Below are 27,971 nucleotides of genomic sequence, written 5' to 3'. Positions count from 1 at the left end.
GGGGAGAGCGGCGTGGCCGGGCGCGGGAGCCAGAACGGCGGCCGCTTCGTTACGGTAGCCCCGCGGCACAGGGGTCCCGTAAAATAACTCACCACATCTCCTGCGGCTGACAAAACTGCAGGAGAGCCAAGGTAACGCTTTGAGAGCTGCCTCTAAATGAGGTAAAAATAATTAATAATACATATAATATATTAATGGCATTTCTATGACATGATATGGATAATATACATTAATATATAAATACCTCACAAATAATTCAGTGTGTTTCCATTTCATCAACAATCACTGGCCAATGTATTTACTTTATGGTAAGGATTATACATTTCATTATAAATGGCTTGCTGGGCATGTCAGCAACTTTTACATCTCCATTCACTTTATTATTAATGGTTTCCTGAACAGTAACGGCATAATAATGCACACAATGCAGCATGAATATTTGATGTGGCATCTATAGTCTCCCATTTATCATTTATAACAGGCTACAAAAACATTATAAAACATTTATTACAAATTTATAGATCACTTTATACTAAAACAAAGTTGTGTTATAAATACATTATTAATCCTTTATGCCATTTATAGGAATCCCTTGTAATAAGGCCTTAGCATATGTTGCTGCACAACCATAACAAGAACGGTGTGGCAAGGAGGAAATACGGCATGGTGAGGCTGCTCCCGCGTGCTGGGTGTATTCTGTGAAGGAAAGCATAAACATCTGCACTCAAAATTAATCAAGACTACCAAGGGACCGATCAGAACAAACGCTGGATTAACTCAAAGTTGTTGGCTTTTGCCCTTGTCAAAATAGACGCGTGGAAGTTGGGAACTTGCAGTGCTGGAGCCCTGAAAGCTGAGCTGTCCCTCTTCATTTCCACGACACCTTTTCATTAGACTGATAAAATTCACACAATTTACGAAAAGCCAACTGCCTAACGATGGGCAGCCCTTCCCAACCTCTGCCATCAGTGAACTTAGGGGCCGGCGAGAAATGAAGGGCATGCAACAGGTTCAGGAAGTGCATTTGTGGGGCTTCTTTTTGTATGACCCAAAGACTGTTTCATCAGCAGTGTGCGTCCCCCTGCCACGCTCGCAGGGTACATAGTGCAGCACTGGGAAACGAGAAGAAAATGATGTTTGAAAATGGAGTTGTTGCCAACTGCTAGAAGTACAAATAGTGAAAATCAGCTTCTGAGCCCAGCTTTGACACAGTGGTAGTTACCCCTTTCAGATTTAATGGCCCAGATGGGGCACAGCCCAGGGAATGATATCTTTTTTTAAAAAATATTTGTTTAACATGTCAATCTGTCTTCTAACAAACCCGGCTTAATGAGTCGATGCGGTTAGTCCCTTCTCATTACCTCACGCTTTGGGAAGGGGCAGCTGGGGCCGGGTGGCAGGGGACCCAGACCCACGGAGCAGAAAGCCAGGCTGGGCTCAGCAGCTTGCCATTTTCTGTATGTCACTGGCCACTACATTTCACCTTGTCCCTCCCTGCACTAAGCCTGGTCATCTGTGTTTGAGACGGTTGTATCAGAAAGGCATCCAAGCTTGCACACACCAGAAGAAACTATTAGTTGCTGGATCCAAGCTGTGCATCCCAAGAGGGGGTTAGGCTGGAGGTACAGCCCTTGGTAAACCGGAAGAATCAGGTCCACATTATACGCTAAGGTGATTAAAATGACATCGCTTAAGGAGTTAGCTAACGCAGTAATAGTATTACTACTGGCCCAATAATGGCTTTTCAAAATACAGGCATCAGCGACTTGTGCAGTGTTCTTGGTGATTAAGGAGAGCTCTGCGGGAGTTTATAGCTCTGATGAGTCTTTAATGCGCCAACAGGTAAACTAACAAGCACTAGAGGGAGGAACAGGGCAGGAAGGGAGCAGAGCTGCCTGTGCAGCTGTCTACCCATTACCCACAACCGCTGTTCTCCCAGGACGTTCCTTGTGGGACAATGCTTACAAATCCTTACTCTGAATTGTATTTTCCCCTTCTACTTCTCTTTCTTGGAGGAGCTGTCCTCAGCCCACTTTGTGGATTTTGCCCACACTCACTGAGCTTTTCCCAGTGCTGCTGGGTGAAATTTCCCACCTGTGGTGCACTGCAGGCTCACAGAGCAGAGTGCATCCTGCGAATGCAGTGCCTGCTCCTCTGGATCCCTTCCCGAGGCATGTTTAGAAGCTTGTTGGAGAGCAGCAGTCCACGGATACAGAGTGATTTATTCTTCTCTACTTAACAGACACATCTCCTTTTCTTTCTCTTCCACAGTCCTTTTCAGTTCTCTTCCTAGATACCAAACTGCAAAGGAGAAATACTGAGTGCTTCCTGGCGGTGGCTATGTCTAGTGGGGATTGCTCTGTGCCATTACCTCTTAAGTTTATCCTGATTCCCATATGCGGCAGCCTGAACTTCACTGACAGTAGAGAAAAAAGTTAAATATATAACTAGGACCACCCTAAAGCTCAAAGAAAAACAACAAACATTTGTTAGCTTGAGGACCTGAGGGAGGGGGAAAGGGTCAAATCCTTCTATTAGACAACGTGGGGCCTCATGAAGCCAAGAATCAAGTTCTTTTTCATAAAAGGGTGCAACATCATAGACAAAAATCACATCTTTTAACTATTGTGGAAAATCAGCTGATCAAATTGAGCTACTTCATTAATTTTGCTGCGGGCTGTATGCAGGGCTGTTCACTCCCCACAGTAGGAAGTGTGTGTCGTAGACAACAGCTCTCATACGTTCCCGTGCCAATGGCTTGTATTAAATTGAGGGATTCAAAACAAGAAGGAAAAAGTATGCATCTCATCAGTAACATGCCTCATCAGCTCTCTCTTCCCAGAAGGCAGCCAGGCTGACTCCACAGAGACAGAAAGACCCAAGCCAGGGAAAAGAAAGCCCCAACAATTTCACAGCTACTCACACAGAAATGCTTCCGCATGATACCTGCCCCTCCTTCGAGTCTGGCTAGTTTGACCTGCAAAGTAGCAGAAAAAACGTTATTACAAAACTCAAGTCTGAACATGAATTTCCACAGAAAGAAGATGAAAGTGAAATGTGAAGTTGCAGAAAAAGGCACTTTGGTAAATCTCTCCACAACACATGTCTCTGAGAAGCTCATAAATGGTAAACCCATTATATTAGAACCTCAAAGGACCAAAAATAGTGTGAGAGCAAAGTGTGTCCTGTCATCTAGGTATAACACAATTTCACATCAAAAAAACCAGTCTCTCTCCCTCGTTGACCCTCCTGCCCCCTGGCAAGATGACCTGCCAGCTTTCCTGTCCCCCAAAACAGTGAGTATGGGACAGGCCAGTGGTTGATGTCAGAAAGTTATTTTCAGGCAACAAGGGTGGGAGACTGCTCACATGCTGCATCCTGCACACCAGGTGAGAAGGGAAAAAGGAAGGGGCCATAAACAGCTGCTTGGTGGGTCACCAGAGATTCTCAGGGAGCTAAAAGCAGCTCTTCAAGGACATCAGGGATAGTGTTTGCTTCAGAAGGTGACCTCCCCTCCTCTTCCAAGGAAGCTGAAACAGGCAGCGTTGATCTCCAATCTTTGCACTGCTGTAGCAGAGCACTCCCTCCCATCTTCCAGGAGCTTCAAACTTCACTGCTCTCATCAGAAAGCGAAAGTGAAGGTGCATTTTGCTGATCAAAACTTGTTTAGATCACAAGATTGGGTGAGGTGACCCGTATCTATCATGGCATCACCATGGGAGCAGGACCCACCCAGGAGCAGGAGCTGGCCTGGCTACTTTGAAATGCTGTGCCTTATCAGCAGAGCAGAGTTTAAAGCCTGGAAAGCCAATAATATTTGTTAGTGATTAACAACGTTAACACGCTGAAGCAAAGAAGCACTTTGCCTCTTCCAAGCTCGTTGCGGACATGAATAAGCGAAGAATCCTTTTCCTGGCAGTGGGGGTAAATGAGGTCTTGTTCTTGTTTCACAGAAACACAAAGGCACTTGCTTGGCATTCAGCTTATTGCCCACCTTCAAAATCCAGCTGGAACCTCACCCAGAAGACAGGCCAGCTCTCACCTCAGTTTACGAACTTAATAAAATCCTTGAGATAGCATAACTTTAAAGGCCATAACGTTCTACTTTTGTGGTTAATTGTTTGAAAAACTACTAATTGCCTTGTTTTCACCCAGACCAAACCTGAAGCACCAGGTGCTTTATCTGCGGAGAACGGGGACTCCCATAAGAAGTCAAAATTCCAACCCTCTCTCTCCAGTCCTGGTCTAGCAGCATGACCACTGCGTGGTCCTCCAAAGCCATCGGCACCTGCGTGCCCCTGTGCTGCTGCCGGGGTGGCTGCAGTGGGTGCAGGATGTGGGGACGGCCTGGCGCGGTCGCACTACAAACCCTGCAAGATGACTCATGGTACACGTGGTTCAAAGTGTCCTACTCACCCTGTGCTGAGTGCCCTTCGGGGTCTCACTCCTCTCCAGAGTTGTTCCCAATAAACCCTGGAGGACAAAACCATAAGCATCCTTTTAGATTTTAAATCTCATTATTGTATTAAAAAAAAAAAGAGAGAAAGACAAAGGGAGGTAATTTTATTACTCTTATGGTATGTTTTCCATTATTTGCATAATTGTTTAATGCTAATAAGACAATTAGCAATTCTTACAGCTTAATAATTACCCAGCAATAACTGGTCTATTGTAGCTTAATGAATTTTTTAATTGTTGCTGGGGGTCTTGACGTTCTTTTGCCCGCTATCTTCTTGTGTTAGAGATGCTGTTCATGCAAACAAGGTAATGCCGAAGGCAAGACACCACCAGCTACACAGGACAGGCAGATATATTATTATGAAGGTCTCTTGAATTTAAAAGGAGGGGAAAATGCAACCTCTATATTCTGCTGCTTTAGGGCCAAATTATCTAAATACACAGAGACGCAATGCAGTGGTTTAAAAATCAGTTCACCCTAGGCAAACGGTACCCCTATAGAAGCCAGGCTACTTAGCTGGTGTGGGGCTGGCTTTGACATACCCAAAGCTAACCAAAGTCTTACCATTTTTAACTTTTAGCAAACAACTCCTCGAGTTAAGCGTGAATCATACCATCCTGAACTGTGGTATGGCCAGAAGGAAGTTAATTGAGGGCAGGCAGGGCCGGGATTATGTGTGTCACTGACTGAGGTCTCAGATGACGTTGGCTGGAGGAAGAAGATGGCAGAGCCCCGGGGAGCCGTCCTGGGAATAGGCTCCATGGCCCACTTCTACACACAGAGGATAAGTAATGGAAATGGAGCTTTCTTCTCCCTTTTTTGCACAAGATTTCTTGCATGCTGCTCCTTGCAAAGGGAAGGCTTCTCTTTCTCTCCCTTTCCTGTTTTCTAATGGCTAGCAAAACGTTGATTCTTTAACCATGAAATCCCATTTGTTGGCTGTTACCTGTACCCTTCCCTGTGTTTCTGCTGTTGACGTACTGGGTCAGGTTTGCCTCTGAGCTCAGTGCTGGGAGTCTTCCAGTTCCCCAACGTCAAGCATGCCCCAGAGGCAGCTGCCACTGAGTCAAGAGCATGCAGGCACCTCCCTGGTTAGTCATGCCCTGCTCATGGCCAAACTCATATGGTGCTCCAGGACACCCCTCACAGTTCCCGGGATGCACAACCCTGCCTGGAGCTGGGTCAAACAGCTGCGCCCCCACCCCAGGGCTTCAGCACAAGCAAGAGATCCACACTCCCAGCCACACTGCGCCGGGCAGGAATGGGGTATGGTCAGGTTAGAGATGCTCGCTTGGGCCCAGCCAAGGCAGCGAAGGTCCATCATGTGCATGCTGGACAAGCGTCGTTCTCCCTCCGAGGGTGCCACATCTGGGTCATGAAAACATGATGTTTTGATCACAGGTCATAAAAGCATTTGATCTTTGCAGCAAAGAGAAATAATTTGCAGTAGGAAACTGGCACAAGAGGTGCCTGGTGTTTGCAGGGGATTTGTGATCCCCCGATGCTTGCAGGGTATGGAGGTAGTGCCTGGTATCTCTGTGGGGAAGCAGCTGAGCTTTGAGGACCCGACGTGAATGCCATCACAACATGGGGGAAGGAGGTGTCATGTCCCCCTCTTCCCAAGCCTCAGCTCTCCCGCTGCAGCCTGCCTGTACCATGCCACCATTTCCAACCAGGCACGCCCAGACCTGTCCCCAGCCTGGATTCAGCTATTCCTGCCCCATCCTTGCCAGACGATGCTTAGGGAGAGGGCCCTGTAGCCCCTCAGCTGCTGCAGGACTGCCCAGTGCCTCCTGGGCCCCCTTTGGTCCCCAGCCCTCCACCTCTGCCCAGTGCCAGCCACACAGGCACCAAAGCAGGGCCAGCTGATGCACAGGGGTTGGGCCAGCCCTGCCCTGAGCTGGCTGCAGCCACATGATGCTGAACAAACCTGCGGCCAGTTTTTCCTTCCCTGTTGTGCCTCCCCTAGGAGCTGGGCTGGGATTCCCAGTGTATCCAAGGAGACAAAAAGCCTCCCCCCAAGCCAGTGTTGACCATGTTCCCCAACCCCCTGTGAACTCCTTCAGACACCAGCTGTAGCAGCCCATGGCTCTCCTAGGAAGCTCTTGACTACAGCAAATTGTGGTAGAGCAATATCTAAGCAGGGATTTTGCACCAGTTTGGGACATGTTGTCTGGAACACAGACGGGAGCAGTGATTTCCACTGGGTGAGTGATGAGGGGCATATGGGCTTGGCCAGGAGCGACCCTGCAAACCGCCTCCCCACTCCTCCTCTGGGCAAGGCAACAGCTCTCCTTGAAGATAGAGGAGATGGTCCCAGCCCCAGGGAGGAGCCCGGCAGACCTGTGGACAACATTGTCAGCTCAGCAGGGATGGGAGGAGAGAAGGTTCTCAGCCAGGCAGAGATGAAAGTTACAGAGCACTGATTAAAAGGCAGGCGACTGTCAGGGCATGAGTAAGGCCGTCGCTAACTGTTTTAGTGCTGTCACAGCTGCCTTTACAGACAGGAGGGACAGGCTCCAGCCCCGAGCTGTCTCTGCACAGCCAGGCACCCCTTGACAGCCCCATTCTCAGCCCTGATCTGTTTTCAGTGACATGCTCCAAAGCCAGGGCAACCTGCTCAGCTCCACTGGGTCCAAGCAGATGATGGTGGGAACCTTCAATACAGCAAACAGCAGAGAGATCAACAAATCATAGATGATGCTTTTTGTATTGGGAGATCTATGGGAAGGCCCAGCTCTGCAGCATAACTTCCACCCACGCTCCCTCCCTTTGAATTTGTTTCCTGATCTCCCAAAAGATTATTTCTGCTGCTGATGATAGAGATGCTGCCTCCACCTTCTCAAACACATCTCTTTTTCCCACTGCTCTGCAAAGTGTGGCTGTCCTGCTGTGAAGGGTCATTAAAAGGTTCTGCCAACATCCAAACATCCCCAACTCCTCCAAACCAGGTCTCCTGGAGCTGGTCTGCTTACAACAGGCATCCCCCAACAGAGCGAGTAGAAATTGGGGCCACCCAATTTGTTTTTGCCCATAAATGGTTCTAGCTATGGCCCTGGAGTGGGGTTTCTGCAAAGCACCACCTGCAGGGAAGAACTTCACCAAAGCACCACTACTTTGTTTGACTCGCTGTCTTTGCGTGGTAAGTTTTGAGCCATTTTCCTTGCTCCTTCAGCCAAAGGCCTGTGAAAAGCCCTTTCCCAGCCAGTCACACGAGTTCCTAGTTGCTCTAGGCCCACAGCAGCACCAAGGGAACTACCTCCCTGCTCTGACAAACTGAGCAGTACCTTAATGATGTCTGATAAAGGACTAAGGTAAGAGGAGCCAGTAATCTCACTGGGAGCTCTTTAGACAGACATTAATCCTGCTGTCACCAAGCCCCTCAGGAAAACCATTACACTGACTTGATCTTCTTCAGCTGTTCCTCCCCATAATTTATATGTAGCTAATTGCCACAGCAGTGGCTCCGGATGCGAAGCAGATGCTGCTGAGGAAAAGAGCATGTTGCATCCTTAAGTGATGGCTCTAATCTCTTTAAATAAAGGCAAGACTACTTACAGTTGATGGGGGGTTTACAGGTCCCCGCTTTCTTCCTCCTCTCTGCAAAGCCAGCCAGACATTCATTCATATTTTGACATAGTAGCACAGCTGCGGCACTCCTCATTTGCAAGAGTGGACAATATTTCTCCACCTGGCCACCCAGGAGGTCACCGCTGTCCCTGCCACCAGCAAGGAGACAGCTGGAAGTCTGTATCTATAAAATTCCTCCAAGGTCTTCGTCTTTAGCGTACTACAGAGATTCTCTACTAACAAGTGGAGTGCCAGAGGAATAGACAAATGGTGTGAAATCAAACTGGTGACCAGAATTGAGTGAGACTGGAGAATGAGCATATGCAGCAGTTATTTCTCTGGAGCAGAGGGAAGGAAGACACCTCCTTTTCTGTCCTCAATGACAGCTGGCAAACAAGCCATCACCCCTATCAGCAGACAAGGGCCAGAGAACAGTGGTCAGAAGAGTCCCAGGGAGGAACTGGTGGATCCCAAAGAGGAAACGCAGCTGCTTGTTCGAAGACTCCGCTATGACAGCCGCCAGCTGCTGCAATGTTTGCAGATGTACCAAGAAGTTTGTGTTATTTGTTTTTAAAGAAATGTTCTGTATGGAATCTCTTAAAAGCTGTCCCGTCAGCAGTTGCTGCTGACCAGGCTCATCTATTATACCCCATTGACCCTTCTAAACCTCCTCCATTTCCTGCATGTACTGCAAAAGGCCAGTGAGTGCTCTGTGAGCAATTGGCCATGGAGACAGGTCTTCCAGAGGAGCTTTGTCTAGAATAACGACATTGAAGAACAGGGACATAGGGATATCAAGCTACACCCAAGGCAGGACAGAGCAGAGAAAGGCACAACGGAAACAAAGAGACTTTTAATCAAAAAAAAACCAACCCCAAAACCCAAAAAGAAGAAAAACACCCCACCCACCCCCAGACTCCCCCCCCGCACAGATCTGCATATTCCCTCTGACACAGAGTGCAGAGACTTCAAGTGCACGGGCCAGTGCTCCCTTCTGCTCTCCCAGCAGCTCTGCCTTCTTGGAGAGACAAAACCCCCAAACAACAAACCGACAGCCACTGCCCCAAAACCCCATGAAAGAAGTGGTCCCTGTTTGGCACAATGTTCAGGAGATTTTTCTCCCACAATAATGGCATCTTTGCCAGACCGACTGATCCTTGCCCCTTTCTGATCTTCAGTCAGCACAGTCTCCTTTTCCAGCACAGTCGGACTGCAACACCACCTCTTTGACCCTCCAGCACATGGGTTGAAATACACTGTCTTCTTACACGGCTTCAATGCAGCTGACGAGTCCAGTTAAATTAATTCATCTGGAAGCAGAGCTCCCAGAACCACATGTTCATATCATGGCCTCCATGTGCAGAACCTTCAAGGCCTCTGAAATCTGAGAGCTGGTGTCAATCTGGCCGTACATCCCCACCAGGAAGGCCCTGTGCAGTAACACTGCTGCGTGCTCTGTGAAAGGGAAAGACAGCATGAGGACTGACCCAAGAGCTCCGACATACGAGCAAGAGCAATCCACCAACAAACAATGGGATGAATGTTTGCAGCTGTCCAAGAAATTCTCTCCTTCCATAAGTACATGGCACAAGCCACACTCTAATGGCTCTGTGGGTATGTGACCACGTGAGGGATCACAACTCAGAGACAATCTTAAGGGAGCAAATCTACCTCAAGGAAGCCTGCTGTGTCTCTGTGACAGATCTCCTCTGTGATGCTCAGACCAAAGGTACTATTGATATAGTTCATCTGCGTGCTTGATGGTCTGGCCTAGGCAACACTGACCCTTGACAACTTCCCAGGAAGCTGTTCCCAGCTTTGACCCTTGTGAGGCCAAGTACATACCAAACATATCAACTTACCTTGGCAAAGCAGGGTGTATTCAGGCAGGTTCCTCAGTGCTGTCTGCACCACCTCAAAGTCTCGGCTGCCTAGGCAGTACATGAAGGTGGGAAGGAAGTCTGCAGCAATGCTGGGAGTAAAACACGATAGTGTCAGTACAGTCCAGATCACCATCAACAGGTGTGGCAAGATGGGCAGCCAGTGCCAGTGACTCAGGATAGCCTAAGTTCCAGCAGTCCTCACCTGGGGTTGTTCTGAATGGAGCGCAAAGCCAGGCTAAAGGCCAGATTTCGGCATGACTCCTCAGATGAACTCATCAGCTTCTGTAGGTTTGTCTGAAAGAAGATGCACAAATTAGAATCACAGGGCCATTCAGGGAGCACGAACTCCTCAAACTTGCATTGCTACCCTTCCAGCACCAACCCAGCCCAACATGCATCCAGCAGGTACTGGCTGAGCCAGGAAATCCTCTCTGTAAGAAGGATTATCCTGGTTTTGAATACTTTAAAGCACCCTTCTGTAATCTTATTCCATATGGGACAGCCGAGTTTTCCCTAGGCTCCAGTGTTTTCAGAGCTGTTGTGCTCTCCTTGCCCCAATACTGGAAAGAGGGCAGAGGGTTAATTCCTCCTCTGACATAAAGAGAAGTTAAAGTGGATGATGGCAGACCCAGTATGCAATGGAGAGAAGATGGTAGGGAAGTAAATACCACCTGCCATCAGAAGGCCTAACTGAAGATAAGTTTCTCCTAAGATGCTGCAACAACCACCAAAAAAAGCAGAGGAAGGGTAGTGCTTAAGCTGGCTGAGCAACGGAGACTCTGGTGAAAAGAATCTCTTGCTTCCAGTGGCAGTTTGAGGCACTAATACTCACAGCAAAAAAGGAGAGAATTTCTGGCCTCCGTCTGGACATCTCATCAATGTCTGTCAGCACTTCCAGGATGTCTGGTGGAAGACACAGGTTGAAAGGGGTGACTAAAATTCACCGATCCAGCAAAGGATCTTTTTCTTTTCCCCTGAAAATCCAATCTCCCAAGCAGCCAAGTCTTCCCACCTGCTAGACAGAGCTAGAGTAAAAGGCACCCTTCAAAAAGGATGAGAACAGGTAGCTCACATGCCAGATGAGCGCATCCCAACCTGCCCAGGCAGAGGTCACCAGCACTGTCATGCCTCAGACAGGAATGTGGGGTATGAGGTTTCAATTCCAGAACACCTTCTTCTGTAACTGAAAGATCTTCACAGAAAACCTCTTTTAAAAACAGTGCCCAGGCAGGATTTCTTCCCCTTATTTCTGATGTGGAAGGAAAACTGTCACCCCAATACTACAAGTTGGGTCTGAACACTGGACACCTCTGATTTCAGAAGACCTTTGGAGAAGCAGCATGTTGTTCCCATATGCCAGGTTAACGCAATTTTCTTCCATGAAGGCCATTTGGGCATTTCTAACAAATCCTGCTTATTGGTTTGGTATTTTTATATCATTACAAAAATGTCATTCGTATCAGCACTCCAGACCTGGCTCGACATGAACTGCAGTGCTACTTGAATTACTCATACCATCTCCCGGAGCACTTACAAGATCCTTGAAGAGCCCCAAAGCAGAGGCAGTTCCAGCACTGCTGAGCTAAGTGATAACAGCATCATAGGAAGCTCTGTCACAGAATCACAGGCTATGGACAAGTTCATCAAAAACAAAGCCACATCCTAACTGCTGGAGACTTCCAAACACATGACTGAAACAGGAAACTAGTCTGCAGCTGACAGATAAGTAACAGGATTGGTATCTGTCTGCTTTTGCCCTGCATCTTTGTACAGCTCTGCAAGTCCTCACTTACCCTCAACCGTTTGGCCTCTAGACAGCCTCTTCATATATGGGGCCATTTCAGCTGGTGTGAGAGGAGTGAAGAGAGACATGCTGACGAGGGGGAGAGAGCCAGCTGCTGCATCGTCTTGAGGGGAAGGAGGGGGAGGGAGAGAGAGGGGAAGAGAGAGAACAGGTCACTCCTGACAGTCTACGTAGTTACAACAGGGAGACAGGTCCAGTATTCCTTGCCAATACAGTGGTGCATCGTGAGCTGACAGCAATACTGTAATACAATTCCTGGGTCTCACACTGTCTCTAGCCTCACTGCACCTTCTGGTACCCCTCAGCTGATGCAAAGAGAAGGAGCATTCCCAAGCTGTTTTAATACTGAATAATTTTCCTATGTGAGTCATAAAGGAAACAGTGGAGAAGTGGATGTACCCTTAGGGTCTCTTAACTGGTCAATCCTGAACTGTGGCTGAGGAAGGCAAAATCCACAATAATGAACCTCACCCTTGTTAAGAGCTATTCTTCTGCTCGAGTAGTGATACTACTGACGGGAAAACAAATTAACCCGTCCGAGATACTGGTTCCAAACTGCTGACTATACAAGTGCCATTCTCCACTCTAAGTACCCTTCTGTTGGGCCGTTAGGAGAAGAACAAGCACAGCATACAGCCCATAAAAGTATCTGTGCTCCAAAACATACTACAGGCTCATCAGCTAGGATAACTCTTCCACCCACTCAGACTCACCATCCTTCTCTTCATCAGAGCCCCTGTCCAAGATGCCACTCTTACTAGGCAGACTCAGCCCAGCCAGGAGGGACTTCAACATTGCTAGGTCGCTGTTGTCTGATGATAAGTCACTGGGGGAAGAGATGGCACGTTTAGCTTTCAGTAGCAATGAGGGCATGAGGACAGGTAAAAGCACATATATGTACACTAAACCAAATATTTTCTCAGAAGCAGAAACAAGATTTTTCCTTTCATTGTAACTGGAACTCCAACACATTTTTCCCCATATCTGCAGGGGGACCCTGCAGCCATCCCCAAGGGAAAAGACTCTCCTGTTGGCCCTCTGGAAATGACTGCAGGTCACTACAATGCCTCAGCAGGACATTTAGGCCGTTATGTGGGTTTAAATCATCATCTGACTTCCTTGGGCTCAGTTTTCACCTAGAAAAAGGGATATGCTGCTCTTCTCAATAGAGACTTAAGGGAGCTAAGGGTGGAAAAAGTGCCATAGTAATAGCTAATTTTGTCACATCCTCTTGCTGTCTTCTGTCTGATCAGCTCACCGCAGTCTGACTGTGCAAGCTCTCCATGAGCTAACCATGGGCTAACTGGAGTAAGGAAGCTTACTGCAGCGGATCCGAGTGCTTCTGCAGGAAGGAGACAGCTGCCTGGGCATTGCATGTGATGTACTTGTGGATAAACTGGACAAACTTGCTGATGAAGGCAGCCAGGTGCCGTGATGATTTTCTGTAGTTCTGAGAAAGGATGAAGAGATGAGAGTTAACAAGAAAAGCAGTGATGCACTTCCCCATCCTGCACCTCTGGGGACCAGGGAATAGCTTCTTCATCTCCTGCCTCCTCTTCAAGCTCTCCAAGGTACTTGATACACTTTTTTTTCTTAGGTATATGAAGGTTTTCCCTTCAAATGGGAGAGAGCTGGGCTGGCCCTGCATTATGAGCTTCTCCATCTAGTGGCTGGAAGCTCATGCATGGAGGGGGAGCAGGGACTTTCCTACCAGCAGCAGACGGATGAAGGACAGGAGACAGTCCCATAGTGCCGCCTGGTGCTCGTTCTGGAAGACTTGTGGCTGGAGCAGCTCCAAGATCCCCAGGACATGGATGAAGAAGGTCAGGTGGTTCTGCTGCCTGAACTCCTGGAAATTGAGGTGAACACGGCCGTGCAGCAGTGCTGCAATCATTGGCAAGTGCCTGAAATGCCAAACAGAAGAAAATCCAGATCTAGCCTCTTCCTAGAAACAGTTACATATTGTTACACCTCAGTTCCTGGAAGGAAGTGTCCCTTATCTTGCAGGGTTCTGGATTTGATCCCTAAATCCACAGAACCAGCAAGCCCCATTTCCCACCCATGTTCTGCTCTCTAGTCTCCAACTCCAAGAGGACCTTTTCCAGACAGACATGGAGCCAAAAGAGGTGCTGCCTCATTGTAAGAGATATGACTTTCCTGCCCTTCCTCTTGACTTTTGTATTGAATGCAGATTCTGTCACAATCATCATGATTGCTGCAAGTTTGTTCCCCTTCTAGGACAAGGGTGGATGCTTTTCAATGAACGCCAGCCACAAGGGGTGAAAGAGGAGAGTGGTACCTCAGAAGCAGGATGGGATGAGCCACAGCTAGCTTCCTGCAGGCCATATTGGCATCCCACACGCGGCTTTCTGATGACTTAGAGTCACTGGTGTCTGCGAGGAGGTTAATGAATCTGTGAACCAGAGCATCGAGCTACAAGAAAAGTAATGAGGTAAGAGCTAAGAAGTTTAAAGCACAAGCAAGCCCCTAGCTCTTCAGCAGCATTTCCTAATTCCTTTCCAACTACAGAGTGGGTTAACAGAAATTATCTTCCTGTAGAATATGCGAGCAGATGCAACGCTCCAGCTAGCACAGGACCTGAAGTCCACAGTCCCTACAGACATCAAAGCAGGATCAGCTGCCTGCACACTTGTACTTTACAGAAGCCTTTCGCATACAGAAGCTTGTGGAGCTTATACTATTATATAGAAGGACACTGCAAAATAAGCCATACCTGAGCTCTCTGCTCCTGAGAGTGCAGGCAGGGAAGGGCAACAGAAGAGCAAGGTAAAGAAACGAAAGTGGCTCAGGAAGCTTTCGCCAGTCCTCTCCTTTTAGAGTGGGCATCAAGGTAGCATCCACTCTGGGTGCACAACTGGAAAGGGGTCTTTCCTATGCCTCTAACTTTACCTTGCAAGTGCTGCTGTCTCTGGCTCCTTCACTGGTGAGAAGCATCTCAGGCAGAGGCACAAGGAGCTCGGGTAGTTGCAGGTATATCTGAAGCAGAAGGTCCTGGCAGCATTTTCCCACAGAGCTGAAGGAAAAAGGAAAGGGTCAACCACTGGTTACTACATTAGTTCAACCAGCAAACATCCCAGACCCATCAGATTAGTAACAGCCGTCCTGCATATGGCAAACAGAACACGTAAAACAGCAGCCACTGCTAATCTGAATCAGTGTTTTTTCAGTCTTTGCTTCTTTTGTACTACTCAAATCATTCACACCCTACAGGGATCCACCCACAGTCTATGGGGATCCATCATTATGCTATTTGGAGTTAGAAAACTGCAGTTACAAAGTGGTGCAGGACAAGAAAACTCTGCTTACATCTCCAGTGAAGAATTCCTGCACGTGGTACTCATAGTCATCCCCAACCCAACTGGAAGACTAGTCAGAAGCACAACTATTCAGACTAGCCAGCCTGTTCTCACACACCTGCCCTCCCCAGATCCCTGGCAGAGCCTGTACTGGGAGGCAGTACAATGCAACGGCAACTGAAACCACTCAGTATCTCTCCTAACACCACATAAGCAAGGTTAAGATTAGGTCAGTTTTTTTCACTGCCACAAATACACCATCTTCTTGTTCTTCCTACAGCGCTAACATAGCTATTAGGAAACAATCTAGTCTCCATTCAGTTTTGAGAGCAATCATAATGCTCAGAATGAGGATGAGCAGCATCAAGGGATGAGTAGACAAGAAATCCTACATTAGGAACTGGTAATAAAAAATAACCATTGACTTTAAAACAAAACAAAAAAAAAGAAATGAAGAAAAAAAAAAAGCACCACAAAAAAACAGGGCAAGCATTTTGTCCTGAAGTCCTAAAAGTAAAAAGGCCTGGAAACGTAACCTTAAAAGTCACCTTTCTCGTCCAAGTACTACTTAAAATGACACATAACTACAATTAGAGTAGACAGTGCTCCACACTTCCAGCCCCACCTGCTTCCCCACTGCTGGATGCAGCTGGTCAGATACTCTGTTACTTTTTTGATGCTCTCAAGGTCCCCATGAGAACAACTGAGCAACAGAGGCAGTCGAGACTGGATGAGCGTGCAGGAGCCCTCTTCAGTGTTCTGGTATCTGGTTTCTGCTTCAGCCAGGATCAGTTCCACCAAGCTGATCAATTCTGATGCCTTCAGGTGGAGCACAAATTCCTCACGACGCTTCTGTAATGCAAAAGAACACCCAGAATGAATCCAAACTGAATCCCTAGATCCTTAGTTCTTTCTAGTCACGCTTTCCCCAACTGGAATAGAACATCTCTTAGGACTAGACTTAAGAACGGCCCCGTATCTAGAGCTCTGAAAGGAAGCATCACAGCCCCAAATGAAATCTCTTTACCCCTCTCCTACTTCTGAACTAATTTACTTCCAACTCAGCATCTGCAATGGACATAAAACATAATCCAGTCACCAAACCAAAGAAATTCCTCTGAGGAGAAGAGGTGCAACCGTCTTTTCTTGGTGACATGGCGATTATCCCACACTGGGTTTTAGATTGCTCACCACCATAGCCTTGTGCTAGATGTTTAACTGATACAGAGCTGCAGAGGAAATGCCAAGTGGGCAAACTTATGTGTGTTCGTATCAGCTTTTGGGGCTCAGAATTGCCACTGTAATATGTAACATAGCAGAGCAGCTACGTAGCCAGCTGAGGTACAGGCAGCAAACTTGGCATGCTGCACCTGTATCACTCCAGCCACCTCTTGGACCATGGAAAAATCAGGAATTGTGAAAGCATTGCCTCTTGCTCCATCCAGAGAGGAATCGTGGAAGAACTGAAACACTACCTGAGGAGTTCTCTGGTCCCTTCCCTGCCAGATCCGAGGAATGTGAATACAGGCCCACAGGAAATCCAAGGACGCAGTTGGGTCAAACCTGCCAGAAGACAAAAGACGACAGATTTGCAATTAAAGTCAACACAGCCCCTAGGCAGCACACAAACACATGGTAGCGTCTCTAAACATCATGAGCACTGTGAAGAAAGAAACATCTGCAAATGTAAAAATAGGATCCATTAAGTCCCAAGAAGGGGTTTGGTTCTGTTCCCAGATTATGACTAAGTATTTGTTGCATTAAGCACGGCACAGGGTATGGAGCTGAACAAACGGCATTCAGCAAGAATGTGGTGGCTACATGGAGTCTTGTACCACGTGGCCAGAAGTTGGTCATCAACACAAACAATTGGTACATTCAAGACCAGTGACCCTACTGTCCCAGTGCACAGAACATCCTACCCTGGCTGTTATCCTGGACTGCAGAAATTAATGAAGTTGTTAGTGAGCAAGAGATCAATAATAAAACAATAAGCAAACTGAAATACTGCCAGCTTTAGAAGTATCACTAGTTTAGTCATGTCCTGAATTATTACTGAATTATTAGGTGTTAGCATTTCCTGGTCCATAGCGTAACAATTTTAAGCAAGATACTACTACAGTGACACTTCAGTATTTGAGAGCAATGTATAGAAGCTGAGAGCTAGGGCTGCTCCAGAGATCAGCACTGGGAGCCTGATGCCAGAAGGGGGTTAGAGAAAGACTGGTAATGGAGTTTAGTACAACGAAAAGATCCAGCAGAGCCTGCCCAGGCACAGACTGCCATTAGTTCCCCATCCAAGCTATCTTTAAAACTCCATGTTCATAAAGATTACCAACAAGGGCAATGCTAGATGGATTACCCAGCGATTAGCACTTCCTGTTCAGAACACAGCCAAATCTTTATGTGCTGCTTCCATCAAACAGCAGGTAATATTTGTATCAAGGTACACAAATCAGCAGGACTGAAACCAGCATCCTTCTCACAAAGCCTGTTTTTGGATAGGTTACAGCTCCTGGCAGACACACCATGGAATGAGGCAGCTCTTGTTCTCAGCTTCTGTTTGTTCCCTCTCAGACACAGCGAGTTGCCCAACTCAAAGCTCCTTGCTAGGCCCAAAAAACAAGACTCACCTTTGCTCCCGGTTCCTGCAAAGCAGAAGCCTGATGCACTGGTGCAGCGTGGTCCAGCTAGACTGGTGAGTGAGAAGAGCCAAGAGATACGGGTGGAAGGAGGGCACCGGGGACCCTGCCTGAAAAGACCAAACAAGGAAGAGGTGTAATAAACAGAACCTTGCTGCGAGGTGAATGTAGAAGATACTATGTATATTACAGAAGGACGAGCACCCATGCAAGCAGACAGCACAGAAGGCAGCACATGGATTTAGGATTTGAACTGTAGTACTTTCTAACAGAACACGGCATCAGCCATGAAATTCAGTTTTAGTCTTAGCTTCAGCACAGCATTTCTAGGCAAGGTATCTATCTGTCTGCAAAAATACCAATGAAAACACAGCTGGCTGGGCTGTTATGGGACTCTGTTGTGTCTGTAATGCACTTCAAAGTCCTGAAAAGAACACAGCTGAGGAAATACAAAGATAAGATGAAACATAAGCCTTGCACTGAGAAGGATGCACCAGAACCCCCCTCCTAGTCAGCCTGTACTGCTTCACAACTGGTACAGGAACATGTGGCAAAACAAAACAACCCCTTGCACTGTTTCCAGGTGCAGGTCAGTACAGCAGAAAGGTAGTTTCAGCACAGTAGTCCCTTTACCCAACAACTCTTACTTTGTTCCAGGAGAAGAGTAGCTTCTGCTGGAGATCAGGGCAGCTGCTGATCACCTCTGGGTCCAGCATCTCCAGCCAGTCATTAAGAAGACCAGAGGAGGGTCCTAGCCAAGCTGCTTCAGTACTGTGGAGAAAATGAAGCCAGCATCAGCGCTGACATCATGATCCCAGACCTACCAGTGAATTCCCATCATTGCCTAGGCTCACCTGCAACTGTCCAGCTCCTTCTTTACTGGTGTTTCTTCTTTGTCCTGGAGCAACAAGGAGCTCACCACAGCAATTGGTTTCATGGCAGGAAACCTGGCTGTGGACTCAACAGTAGCTGAGAAGAGGACAGTCAGGAGTTCCTCCAAGTACGGAGAGTGGGTTTCAATCAGACCTTGAAGGACTAGCAGAGGGGGAAAGACGTCACTCAACTTCAGAATGTGGTGAAAGCTATGGAACATTGTAAGAGTATCATGAAGGCAATCAGTCCAGCATTCCCAAGAGCCTGCCTCAGTAAGGAAGAGGGAAGCCATTTCTGTCTGTGATAGTAGGCTTCTATTTCTCAGTTTGTTAATGGAAACCAACAGTTTGCTGAGAGACTTAATCCCAGCCCCAGATGACAGTTTGTAAACCCATATACCGGTGCAGGGGAAGGAGTTGATACAAGATAGGACCAAGTTTAGATCAGTTCACATATTTTGATCCAGGCAGAAGGCAGCTTCCCACAGCCTGCACACTAGGCACTCCCTTGCTGGGCTGGCAGTTCAACCTGCTGCTGCAATAAGGAAGGAGAGCAGAAGGACAGCCATACCTTTGCTGATGAGCTCTGGCTCCACATTACACTTCTCTCCTGATTTCAGGGTTGCAATGATGGCACGTACCGTGGAGCTGATCAAGTCAGGGTCACGACGGAAAGTCAGAGCTTCTGTGAGGTGCAGGAAGCCACCTCGAACTGCAAAGAAATCACTGCATTGGCATCACAGGGCCAAGACAGCCCCCACATCAGGCTTCCCTTCTACAGAAGCCCCATGTGGCTCCAGGGCACAACTACTCAAACATACAAACACACTACGCTACTGCCATTTTGCTCCCACCGAAACCCTTGACAGCTCTTCTGCATGTTACAGGGACACATGGCTAAGAGAAAACTATAACCACAAACCCATTTCCGTGCCTTAGCTCATGGTTATAGACTCCTCTTCCCAAGAGGCGGTAGATGATAAACAACTCTAGAAGTCATGATGTGACCTTGTTCCAGAGGCATTCTTGCATGCTTATCTTTCAGGACTAGAGGTAGCGCAGAATTTCTAGCCTGACCAACTGGAAGTTTTCCCTGAATGATCTACTGTGCTTACTGAGGTGCTACCAGGTGTCTGCTGCGAACCCCCAGAGCTAAATCACTTGTCTGCCTCCTCATGGAGTTCATGTAACACAGTACAAAACCTCTCTTTGCTACTACTAAGCACATCTCTCTAAAAGGCAGCCCACCCCACTTTCTGCTCTGGGTGCAGTTTTTCTTCTGTCCCTTTCTTGCCCCACTCTGAGTCCCATAAGCTGCACAATGCCAGTACTGTCATTGATCCTGTGCCTTGAGGAGTACTGCACAGCAAAGGCCTTCAGCTGGGCACGCAGAGGACCATCTTCCACTGCAGGGTTCTCCAACCACTGCAGCATCTGCATGAGGACTTTGAAGAAGAGTGAGGAGAAGGCAGTGTCTTGCGGCATGCAGCGCTGGGGAGAACAGTAAGAGAGACTTGCTTATACTCACTCCAAGAATACAAGAAAGATAGCACGACAGACGCAGATAATGGCACATACTGCACGGAATACATAGAGAGCACCTACTCTGTCGGACTGTAGCTCACGCAAATCGAGGCAGCAGCCTCTAGCGTACAAATACAAGGCAGAAGACTCAGTCACACACAGAGTACCTCTGCCAGCATAACTAGGGGTAACTTTGCACCTTCCTTTGTCATGATGAAAGGAATGAAATATTTCATTGAATGACTTGCAGGCTGCTCTGAAGATTTCTTTAGCAAATTAGAGACTTCAGCTCTTAAGGTGTCTGCAAATGCCCTGGCTTGCAAGACATGTCCATGCTGCAAAACAGCACAGACTAGAGATCCCAAAACCAACAGAGGGGCACAGCTGCACATCTGCAGTAGTGCACAGTTAGGTAGGGTACACCTAACCCTGCATGTAAGCCCTAAATCTCAGCAGTGCCAGCCTAATGCTAGGCCGGCCAGTCTGCATCCAGATGCCAGTGTCCGGGCAACTTGCGTCCTTCTGTGTCATGGTCCCCAGGCTCCATTTCCAGCATTATACATGTACAGGGTCTGCTCACAGCAGAGCAGATGCACTGCAGACTTTCTCTTTCCTCCTCACCCCTCCAAACCCCATTTGTTAAATGCTACAAAGATTTTCATCTTACACCGCTCACCTGATACTGGTACAACTGGCGCATCAGGGGGCAGGAGATGAAGTGGTTACGGTGCATTGCCATCACCAATGCACCACTGTGCGGTGAGTTCATCAGTGCAGCTACTGCCTGGAGAAGTCGTGCTGTGATCCCGGTCACCTGAGTGTTCCCCTGGCGGATGTGAGCCAGTTCCTGCCCCAGGGCCTGCTGTAACGCCAGGGCAAGAGGGCGCAGGTTTGAATTCTGCCATCGTGGGTCTGGATTCAGTGGGAAAAGCTGGTAGGATACAGAAGGAAATATGTTTATGATAGCAAATGAAAGGACTTGCTACACAATAAACATCCTAAGGCAGAGGGTTGATTAACCTTGTACAATCATACACTGACTGTGGGCTAACTGGAACCTTGTGATGGAGCTTTTTCAATATTTTAGCACCTGGTACAGGAACAGGTGCAGCATCTGTGTGACCCCAACATGACTATCAACACTGACACCATGGAGGAATCATCATATTACCCAAATACAGGCAACTAGCTTGGCCAATTAATTCCCTATAGGCTCCTGGAATCAATGGTGAGAGGGAGGCTCTGCAAGCAGACAAGCCAGAGTACAAATGCTGTTTACACACAGCTTTACCACCAATGCCCTGTGAGTATTTCACAAATCCTCCATCCGCTGCTGAGAGGAAAGGCATTATATGCAGAACAAACAAGGTGCACAGACAGTAACATGCTAATAGGCACTGACAGTATTAGGCATGATCAAAAGCCACATCATGTTCAAACTACAAGAAAAAAAAAATCCTTCCAGTATCAATTCCACCAGGCTGTAATGGTGCCACCTCGTTGCCTGCAAACACTGCAGAAGGAAGGGGTCAAAAGATGCGAGTATAAGAGAAATGGATTTTGTATAGCTTCTGCAAGGAAGCCTCTGATCAGCTAATTATACCAGTACCTGCAGAAAGATGCCTGCTAGATCATCTTCTGGGCCCAGAACCCGGACCTGGCTTAAGGCACGGATTCGGCTCTGGCCTTGAGAGTTCTCAGGACTAGATTTTGACTTTGCAGTCTCAGCACTGTCTGCAAGAGGAATGAAAGAAAAGAAAGAAAAATGATGTTATGGTAGCTAGCATCTGGAGTCCCAACACTGGATGACCTTCAACTTTACAGTCTCTAACTACCAAGGAATTCAGTAGCTTCTCTCTCGAGGCCAAGCAAAAACCTATTTTTCCGTATCACTCAGAACAACTCATTGTAGTAAAATCCAAGAATATCGGAATTTCTCCCCTCACCAAGAGCAAAAAACGCTACCAAGGACTGGTGTCTAACTGTAGCTTGCTGATATATTGCAACACAACCCCTTCTGAAGACAGCTCTTTCTGTCCCTCTTAACACCAATGGAGAAAGGAAGTTCGGAAGATGACTGGTATTTGGAAGTTTAGGCTATCCCAGGCAGTACCTCGGCGGGCTGGTAAGGATGCAGTGAGTAGGGAGTGGAAAGTCTGGCCTCCTGTTGCTCCCCTCTCATGTTGAACCTCCACAAGGTGAGCCATGTAGTCTGAAAAAGAAGATATGAACACATCATCACCTCACCCTCTTTAATAAAGCAGGACAGAATTGGTTGCTGTTTGCACAACTCCGACAGCAAAGGGAATTTGCTGTTCCCATGGACTTCATAAACATGATGCTTTTAAGCCTTATTTCTTTTACAAGTTAGCCTCCAAATTACTTTTTGGACTCTGTACAATCTAATCCAGAAAATCCTTCTCTACTTCAAGGAAATACAGCCAAGGGCCATCCAGACAAGCTCTAGGGAGGTGTATACGGTGACAACAGGCTGCCAAAGCAGCCTTTGCACAAAAGTTTGCTGAACTAGTTTGGATTTTTTCAAGCAATTCACAGGAGATACTTATGAAAACTGTTCAAGAAAAAGTAGAATGTGTGGTCAGCCTCAAAAGATCTTACTCTTGTCCATGATGTTCTGCTCTAGTGTCTGTGGGTCATGAGATACTGCCTGATCCAGGTACTGCAGAAGTTTGCTCATGCTGGAAACTGGGATTCCAAAGGACTGAACAAAGAGAAGCAGCTGCTGTGGCTCCAGATCCTGCAGAGCTGAAATACAGAAACACCGAGTCCTCAGACCTCTGAATTGCTCAGAGAGGGTCATCTTTATTATCTGATCTTTGTGCTTTTGGCTGGACCAACAGTGACATGTTAATGACAGGGCTGCAGAGAGCCCAAAGCCAGGTCTGACAGCTACCTACTATGTTTTCTTCACCCTGCAAATCATTGTCTTCTTATTGCATCTTCCAGTTAATTCACTCACTGGCTAATTGGATCAAAACCTCAGGAACCCAATCATTTGTATTAAAGAAATAACTTCCACCCTATCTGTTGATGACTGCAGGCAAGAATTATTGAATAACTCATTCACTGGCTATAGAGAGCTGTTATTTGATTAGTAAGAAAGGGATGAAAGCTCTGAATACCAAGAAGAAAAAGAGCACTGATGAGCCGTGCAAGGACAAAAGTAACTACAGGTATAGCTTACATCCTTCAGACCCTGTTCTCCACATTGCAAGCCCACCACATCCTATGGAAGAAGGGCTGTGCCTGTTGTCTGGTGTCTGTGTAGCTTAATTCAATCTGAACTGTTGTAACAAAGATGGGATCCAATTCAAAGTCCCCCAATTCCTTTAAAATACACAGAAAGTGCAATAGTCATACGGATTCTCTCTCCTACTTCAAAAGTAACAGTCATTGCCTCTAAAAGCCAGCAAGATTCAGCACTTGGATCAGAGTGTGAAGAACTGCCTTCCACACTGCAGTAAGGAGCTCTACCAAAGGCACTGACCTCCTCTTCAGTCTGTTTTCACCAGGTTCTGCTCTTAATGCTGTGGGGGTTAACCTGTGGGGCCTGATGGTTAGCGAGGTTGTATCCTGTCTCAATCCCTTGGTACATGAACTACACATCGTGGCTGAATAGGGGATCACCCTGCGACATCCCATAACATTCCCTGCCTGGAACCAGCTCACATTCCGTATATCTGTTTGACAGCCCTAAGGGACGTAGCAAAGAATCTATTGTATGTTTAGATTGAGACTGTCACAAAATCCATAGACACACTGCTTTCTAAATCCAAGCTCGCTGCTCAGCTGCAGCAACTGCAGTGAGTGAGGACCCCACCCAAAGGCACCCAGGTAGGATGGCTGGGCACACAGAGGACTTGAGCAGGGAGCCTCTCTGTTTCCTTTCAGGAGGGTATGAAACACCAACAAACATCCCACAGGCTCACCTGCATCCACAAGACGCGGGACCTCAGAGCGGATCATACGCAGCTTTAGCCAGTCAGGGAGCAGCAGAGCCTCCTCTGAGGTGTCAACCAGAAAAGCAGTAGGAAGAGGCTTTTTCTCCGGGAACCATATGTCCAGTAAGGTATAAAAATCACCATCCCCTGCTTAAGAGCGGATACAAAATTATCTTCCACGTTCATACACACTTAGAACATCCTACCCTTCTCTATACAAATCAATACACCAGAAACTTTCTTGTTCAAAGATCAGAAACAACTTGGGAATAAACACTATCAAGTGGAAATGTGAACGACATATCCGAGTATCCAGTTCTCACACTACAATACGTCTCCAAGTCCTCCTTGTTTAGTAGGGAGAAACACACCATCATTTTAATATTTCCTGCTGTCTGCAGAAGGCAAAAAAAAAAAAGTCTGCAATTCCTTCACTCTGTGCAGAAATATTTTGATAGATCTCACAGCTACAAACAAATATTGCAAGGGACAAGTCTGCGAGTGGAAGGATTAACACCAGCCTGACCTGTTAGGAGAGGGCAGATAGAGGAAAGGCTTTATGTATTGTTCATGACCCCTTGAATAAATCTGAGTGCACTTCACTAACCTTGAGGTGGCCCTAGTGTCAGGAGAATAACCATGGCATGAACCACAAGGATGTGCATAGTGGCTGTTTCCCCACTAGTCCAACGAAGGAACACTTGATCCTGGGACTCTGACTGGAAAAACGCAGAAGAAAACCAGGATGAACAAAGGTGGGGAGAGAAAGGAGAATGAGATCTGTGAGATGCAGATGAAAGGAGAATATGAGAATGGACAAATTCAGCCAGACCAGAGTTCCAGCTAGCCCATTATCTCCGACAGCAGCCATAAAAGATACTCAAGGAAAAGTTAAAAAGCCTTTTTTGTACACATACACTTGGTCCTGATATTATGCCGACTTCCAATTATTTTCAAATCAGGGAATTCTTGAACTAGATGTGGTTTCTACATACGCAGTAACCCACAATGGGCTCCCCTTTTATTAACTTGTCCAGTTTCTTCTACCTGCTTAAGAAAGGCAGGGAGGCACTCACCCAGCTGTACACCTCCTCGCCCTCCTTACTCTGGCGCATGCGTTTGATGTAGCGAGAAAAGATGGAGAGAAGAGCAACAAGCACTGCGTCTGATTCGGCACAGTACGAGAGCTTGGAGAAGAGGTGAGACATGATGGTAGAGCGCTCCACTATGAGTCGGGCTACATCCTGCAAGGGGGAAAGATCCATGAGGAAGTCTTTACTGAACAACGCAACCAGGTCCTCCTGCTTCATTGCATCACACACTCCAGTTTCCATCATCAGCCCAGTTAACACCACTCTGGAGATCAATGTGTAGATTCAAGAGTAGAACCACCACAACAGGGAAAACACCAGTGCTTTGCATGATCTTGTGATACCTTACAGTATCCCCAGTTGTAGCATAGCATGCATTGTAAGCGAGCATTTACCTAGTAAAATCTGCATTTCTCTGAAGAAACAGATTTACTGACTCTTATCATTTAATGTTTGCCACATATCTACACAGTTCTATGCAGAAAGAAAACATGAGACCCTAGAACCATGCATCAATCTCTGAAAAACTGTTATAAAGGATGTAGTTCAATGGACTTAAAAGCAATAAAAACCACCCAGAGATAGAACAATGAAAAATATCATTGTATAATAGCCAAACATAAAAAAGTCACCAAAACCTTTGAAAAAATCATCAGAAATCTGATTTTGATTATAGGAGAGTGCATATCCCAGCACTAAGGTTCCTGACTTCCTGTTCTCTCCCTGGAGAGAATCCCCATGTATTCTCTTTTTTCCTTCCCCAGGGAAGCGGTTGACTCGGCCACGTTGGACACCTTCAAGAGTCATCTGGACAGGGTGCTGGGCCATCTTGTCTAGACTCTGCTCTTCCTAGAAAGGTTGGACTAGATGATCCCTGAGGTCCCTTCCGACCTGTGACTCTGTGATATATGTGACTACAGGTTTAGCACCTGCTTACTTGTGAAACACTACCAAGGATGTGATTTCCTTCACTATCCACTCTTGCGTTCCCCATATCATCTAAGATGGGCTGCTGGACTGGAGGCTATTGCTCTGATCTAATTTCATGATATGAAACTGAAGACACAGGTTGCCTCCCAACACATACGGAGAAACACAAGCACGCAGTTATCAGATTCACATGCTCCCAAGACCCTCAGTGTGCTGGCACAGCAAGTCACATGCCTACCACTGTCCTGAGGCATGCCAGGTCTCCCCCATGCAACCCCTCTGCCCTAGCAACCCGGCCTCTCACCAGAGCGAGGTCATTGTGCTGTCCCTGCTCCTCCACTGGGGCATGCTGGGAGAGGTACACCAGGTAAGCACTGATGGTCTGGGGATCTGTCTCCATGTGGATGGCCTAGAACGAGAATTCCTCTCGTTGGAAATCAGAATTTAATGAAAACAAGCACCAGCATAAGAAAAATTCTTCTGCAATTACGTCGATATTACATCCACACACAGTTTACTCAGATTCATCGTAGCATGAGTAGGACAAAGAATAAGCTGGTCACCTATCCCTTCCAGCTACTAACACCTACCTGTTGCAAGGCAAGAGCTGTTGTTGCTCTAACACTGTCAAACAGCGGCAGCCTTGGGAGGTCTTTCAGTAGCCACTGATATCCCTGCAGCAGTTCAGAATCGCCAGAGTCTTCTTCCATGGGGTGATCTTTCTCTTCTCCATCACGCAGTCCCCCTTCTGACAGCACCAAGGACAGGCCCTGCAGAAGTCACACAGACACAGCTGTTGCATTTGAAGCCACAGCTGGACCACTAGTTACATACTCGTGAATATAATAGAAACAAGCTTCAAACATCTCGGAACAATCCAAACGCAGCACACAACAGGTTTCGCATCTCATAATATGTTTGCTTGACAGCTACCCTGCTTGAAGTTTCAGCCCTCTGTAAGCATAATCTTTTGAGCTCTCTGCAATTCTGCTTGCCTTGACTATGCTCTAAAGCACCAGGCACTCACTCACATTCCCCACAGACAACAGCTGCTGCCAATTACTCCATCTAGCACATGATCTGCTGAGTCTACACCTGAGCTTCACAGGAAACACAGCAAAATCCAGCTCTGTATCTTGAGAAAAGTGCTACTTGGCTGTTGAACAAGGAAGGCTTCTTAGCAGCAGGGAGTAGAATTACATTTGATGGGGTCTGGAGATTGAGACAAGTTACTGAAGAAGGATGATATGAAACAATTTCACTGCACTGGCTCTGAACTCATGAGAATCTAGGACTCTGCCCTCAGCTTCTGAAAAACCCTAGTCAAGAAGGTTTTAATTTTGCTCACCTTCATGGCTAAGACCCGTGAGGCCACCTGGGAGGAACTCAGGCGTCGCAGGAAATAGTCAAGCACCTCACAGGTTGTCTGTTCATCTGCTTTGGGACCCAGCAGCAAGTCTTGCAACCGTCCAAGCAACTGCCTTTGTTTCTGTTGTCTCTGTAGAGCAAGAAGTTGGCCTTTCCAATGAAATAAAATCCAGGATGCACAGAAAGTAGGTAACAGAACTGATCTCCAGGAGACTACTACTCACCTGGCGCTTCTTGGCACGTTGCTCTTTACTCTCGCCCTCTTCTTCTTCTTCACCCGAGGTCGACTCATCAGCAGCATCATGAAGCAGGAACTCACAAAGGCACTGCACAGGTAGGACATCCAAGGAGCCCTCACTGGACTGAACCAAATCTGCCAGCCATGGCATTGACTGTGATGAGGCCTAGGAAGCAGGAGAATAACAATGCAAGATCAGCAGAACATAGACGCAGCACACTGATCATTTAATTCCTGAGCAGTAAAGCACCTTCCCCTGCGTCTTTCTTAGCTTCCTTTTGCCCCTCACTCTGCTCAAGTTTCAGAAACGA

At 47.1% G+C, this 27,971-nt stretch overlaps 1 protein-coding gene and 1 long non-coding RNA gene across 3 annotated transcripts in view; both read right to left on the bottom strand.

Annotated features, from left to right (window-relative positions):
- Positions 1–13: 13 nt before the first annotated feature.
- Positions 14–8,442, bottom strand: LOC142062494 (uncharacterized). The gene is made up of 5 exons (XR_012662456.1): positions 8,018–8,442; positions 4,417–4,473; positions 2,924–2,977; positions 2,095–2,301; positions 14–696 (listed from the first exon to the last, which is right to left on the bottom strand). It is a non-coding gene; the product is annotated as an uncharacterized LOC142062494 (long non-coding RNA).
- A 425-nt stretch (positions 8,443–8,867) lies between these two features.
- Positions 8,868–27,971, bottom strand: part of INTS1 (integrator complex subunit 1) — a 29,991-nt gene continuing 10,887 nt past the window's right edge. The window contains exons 20-47 of one of the 2 annotated variants that reach the window (XM_075104908.1): positions 27,647–27,826; positions 27,403–27,552; positions 26,645–26,824; positions 26,359–26,463; positions 25,110–25,277; positions 24,641–24,752; positions 24,022–24,183; positions 22,691–22,837; positions 22,185–22,283; positions 21,681–21,805; positions 20,748–21,002; positions 19,879–20,038; positions 19,119–19,259; positions 18,530–18,710; positions 18,323–18,446; positions 17,667–17,785; positions 16,509–16,596; positions 15,659–15,885; positions 14,627–14,750; positions 14,016–14,149; positions 13,428–13,620; positions 13,039–13,166; positions 12,430–12,542; positions 11,706–11,819; positions 10,745–10,815; positions 10,115–10,206; positions 9,892–10,001; positions 8,868–9,484 (exon numbers count right to left, since the gene is read on the bottom strand). In XM_075104908.1, the coding sequence (XP_074961009.1) occupies positions 9,369–9,484; positions 9,892–10,001; positions 10,115–10,206; positions 10,745–10,815; positions 11,706–11,819; positions 12,430–12,542; positions 13,039–13,166; positions 13,428–13,620; positions 14,016–14,149; positions 14,627–14,750; positions 15,659–15,885; positions 16,509–16,596; positions 17,667–17,785; positions 18,323–18,446; positions 18,530–18,710; positions 19,119–19,259; positions 19,879–20,038; positions 20,748–21,002; positions 21,681–21,805; positions 22,185–22,283; positions 22,691–22,837; positions 24,022–24,183; positions 24,641–24,752; positions 25,110–25,277; positions 26,359–26,463; positions 26,645–26,824; positions 27,403–27,552; positions 27,647–27,826 (3,918 nt within the window). In that variant the 3' untranslated portion in view covers positions 8,868–9,368. The remainder of the gene's footprint in view (positions 9,485–9,891; positions 10,002–10,114; positions 10,207–10,744; positions 10,816–11,705; positions 11,820–12,429; positions 12,543–13,038; positions 13,167–13,427; positions 13,621–14,015; positions 14,150–14,626; positions 14,751–15,658; positions 15,886–16,508; positions 16,597–17,666; positions 17,786–18,322; positions 18,447–18,529; positions 18,711–19,118; positions 19,260–19,878; positions 20,039–20,747; positions 21,003–21,680; positions 21,806–22,184; positions 22,284–22,690; positions 22,838–24,021; positions 24,184–24,640; positions 24,753–25,109; positions 25,278–26,358; positions 26,464–26,644; positions 26,825–27,402; positions 27,553–27,646; positions 27,827–27,971) is intronic. The other variant, XM_075104909.1, reaches the window with a different exon arrangement.

This window comes from Phalacrocorax aristotelis, chromosome 10 (genome assembly GCF_949628215.1).
Source record: "Phalacrocorax aristotelis chromosome 10, bGulAri2.1, whole genome shotgun sequence".
NCBI classification, from domain to species: domain Eukaryota; kingdom Metazoa; phylum Chordata; class Aves; order Suliformes; family Phalacrocoracidae; genus Phalacrocorax; species Phalacrocorax aristotelis.
The sequence above is the reverse complement of the archived record's forward strand: the minus strand, read 5'-3'. Positions and strand labels throughout refer to the sequence as shown.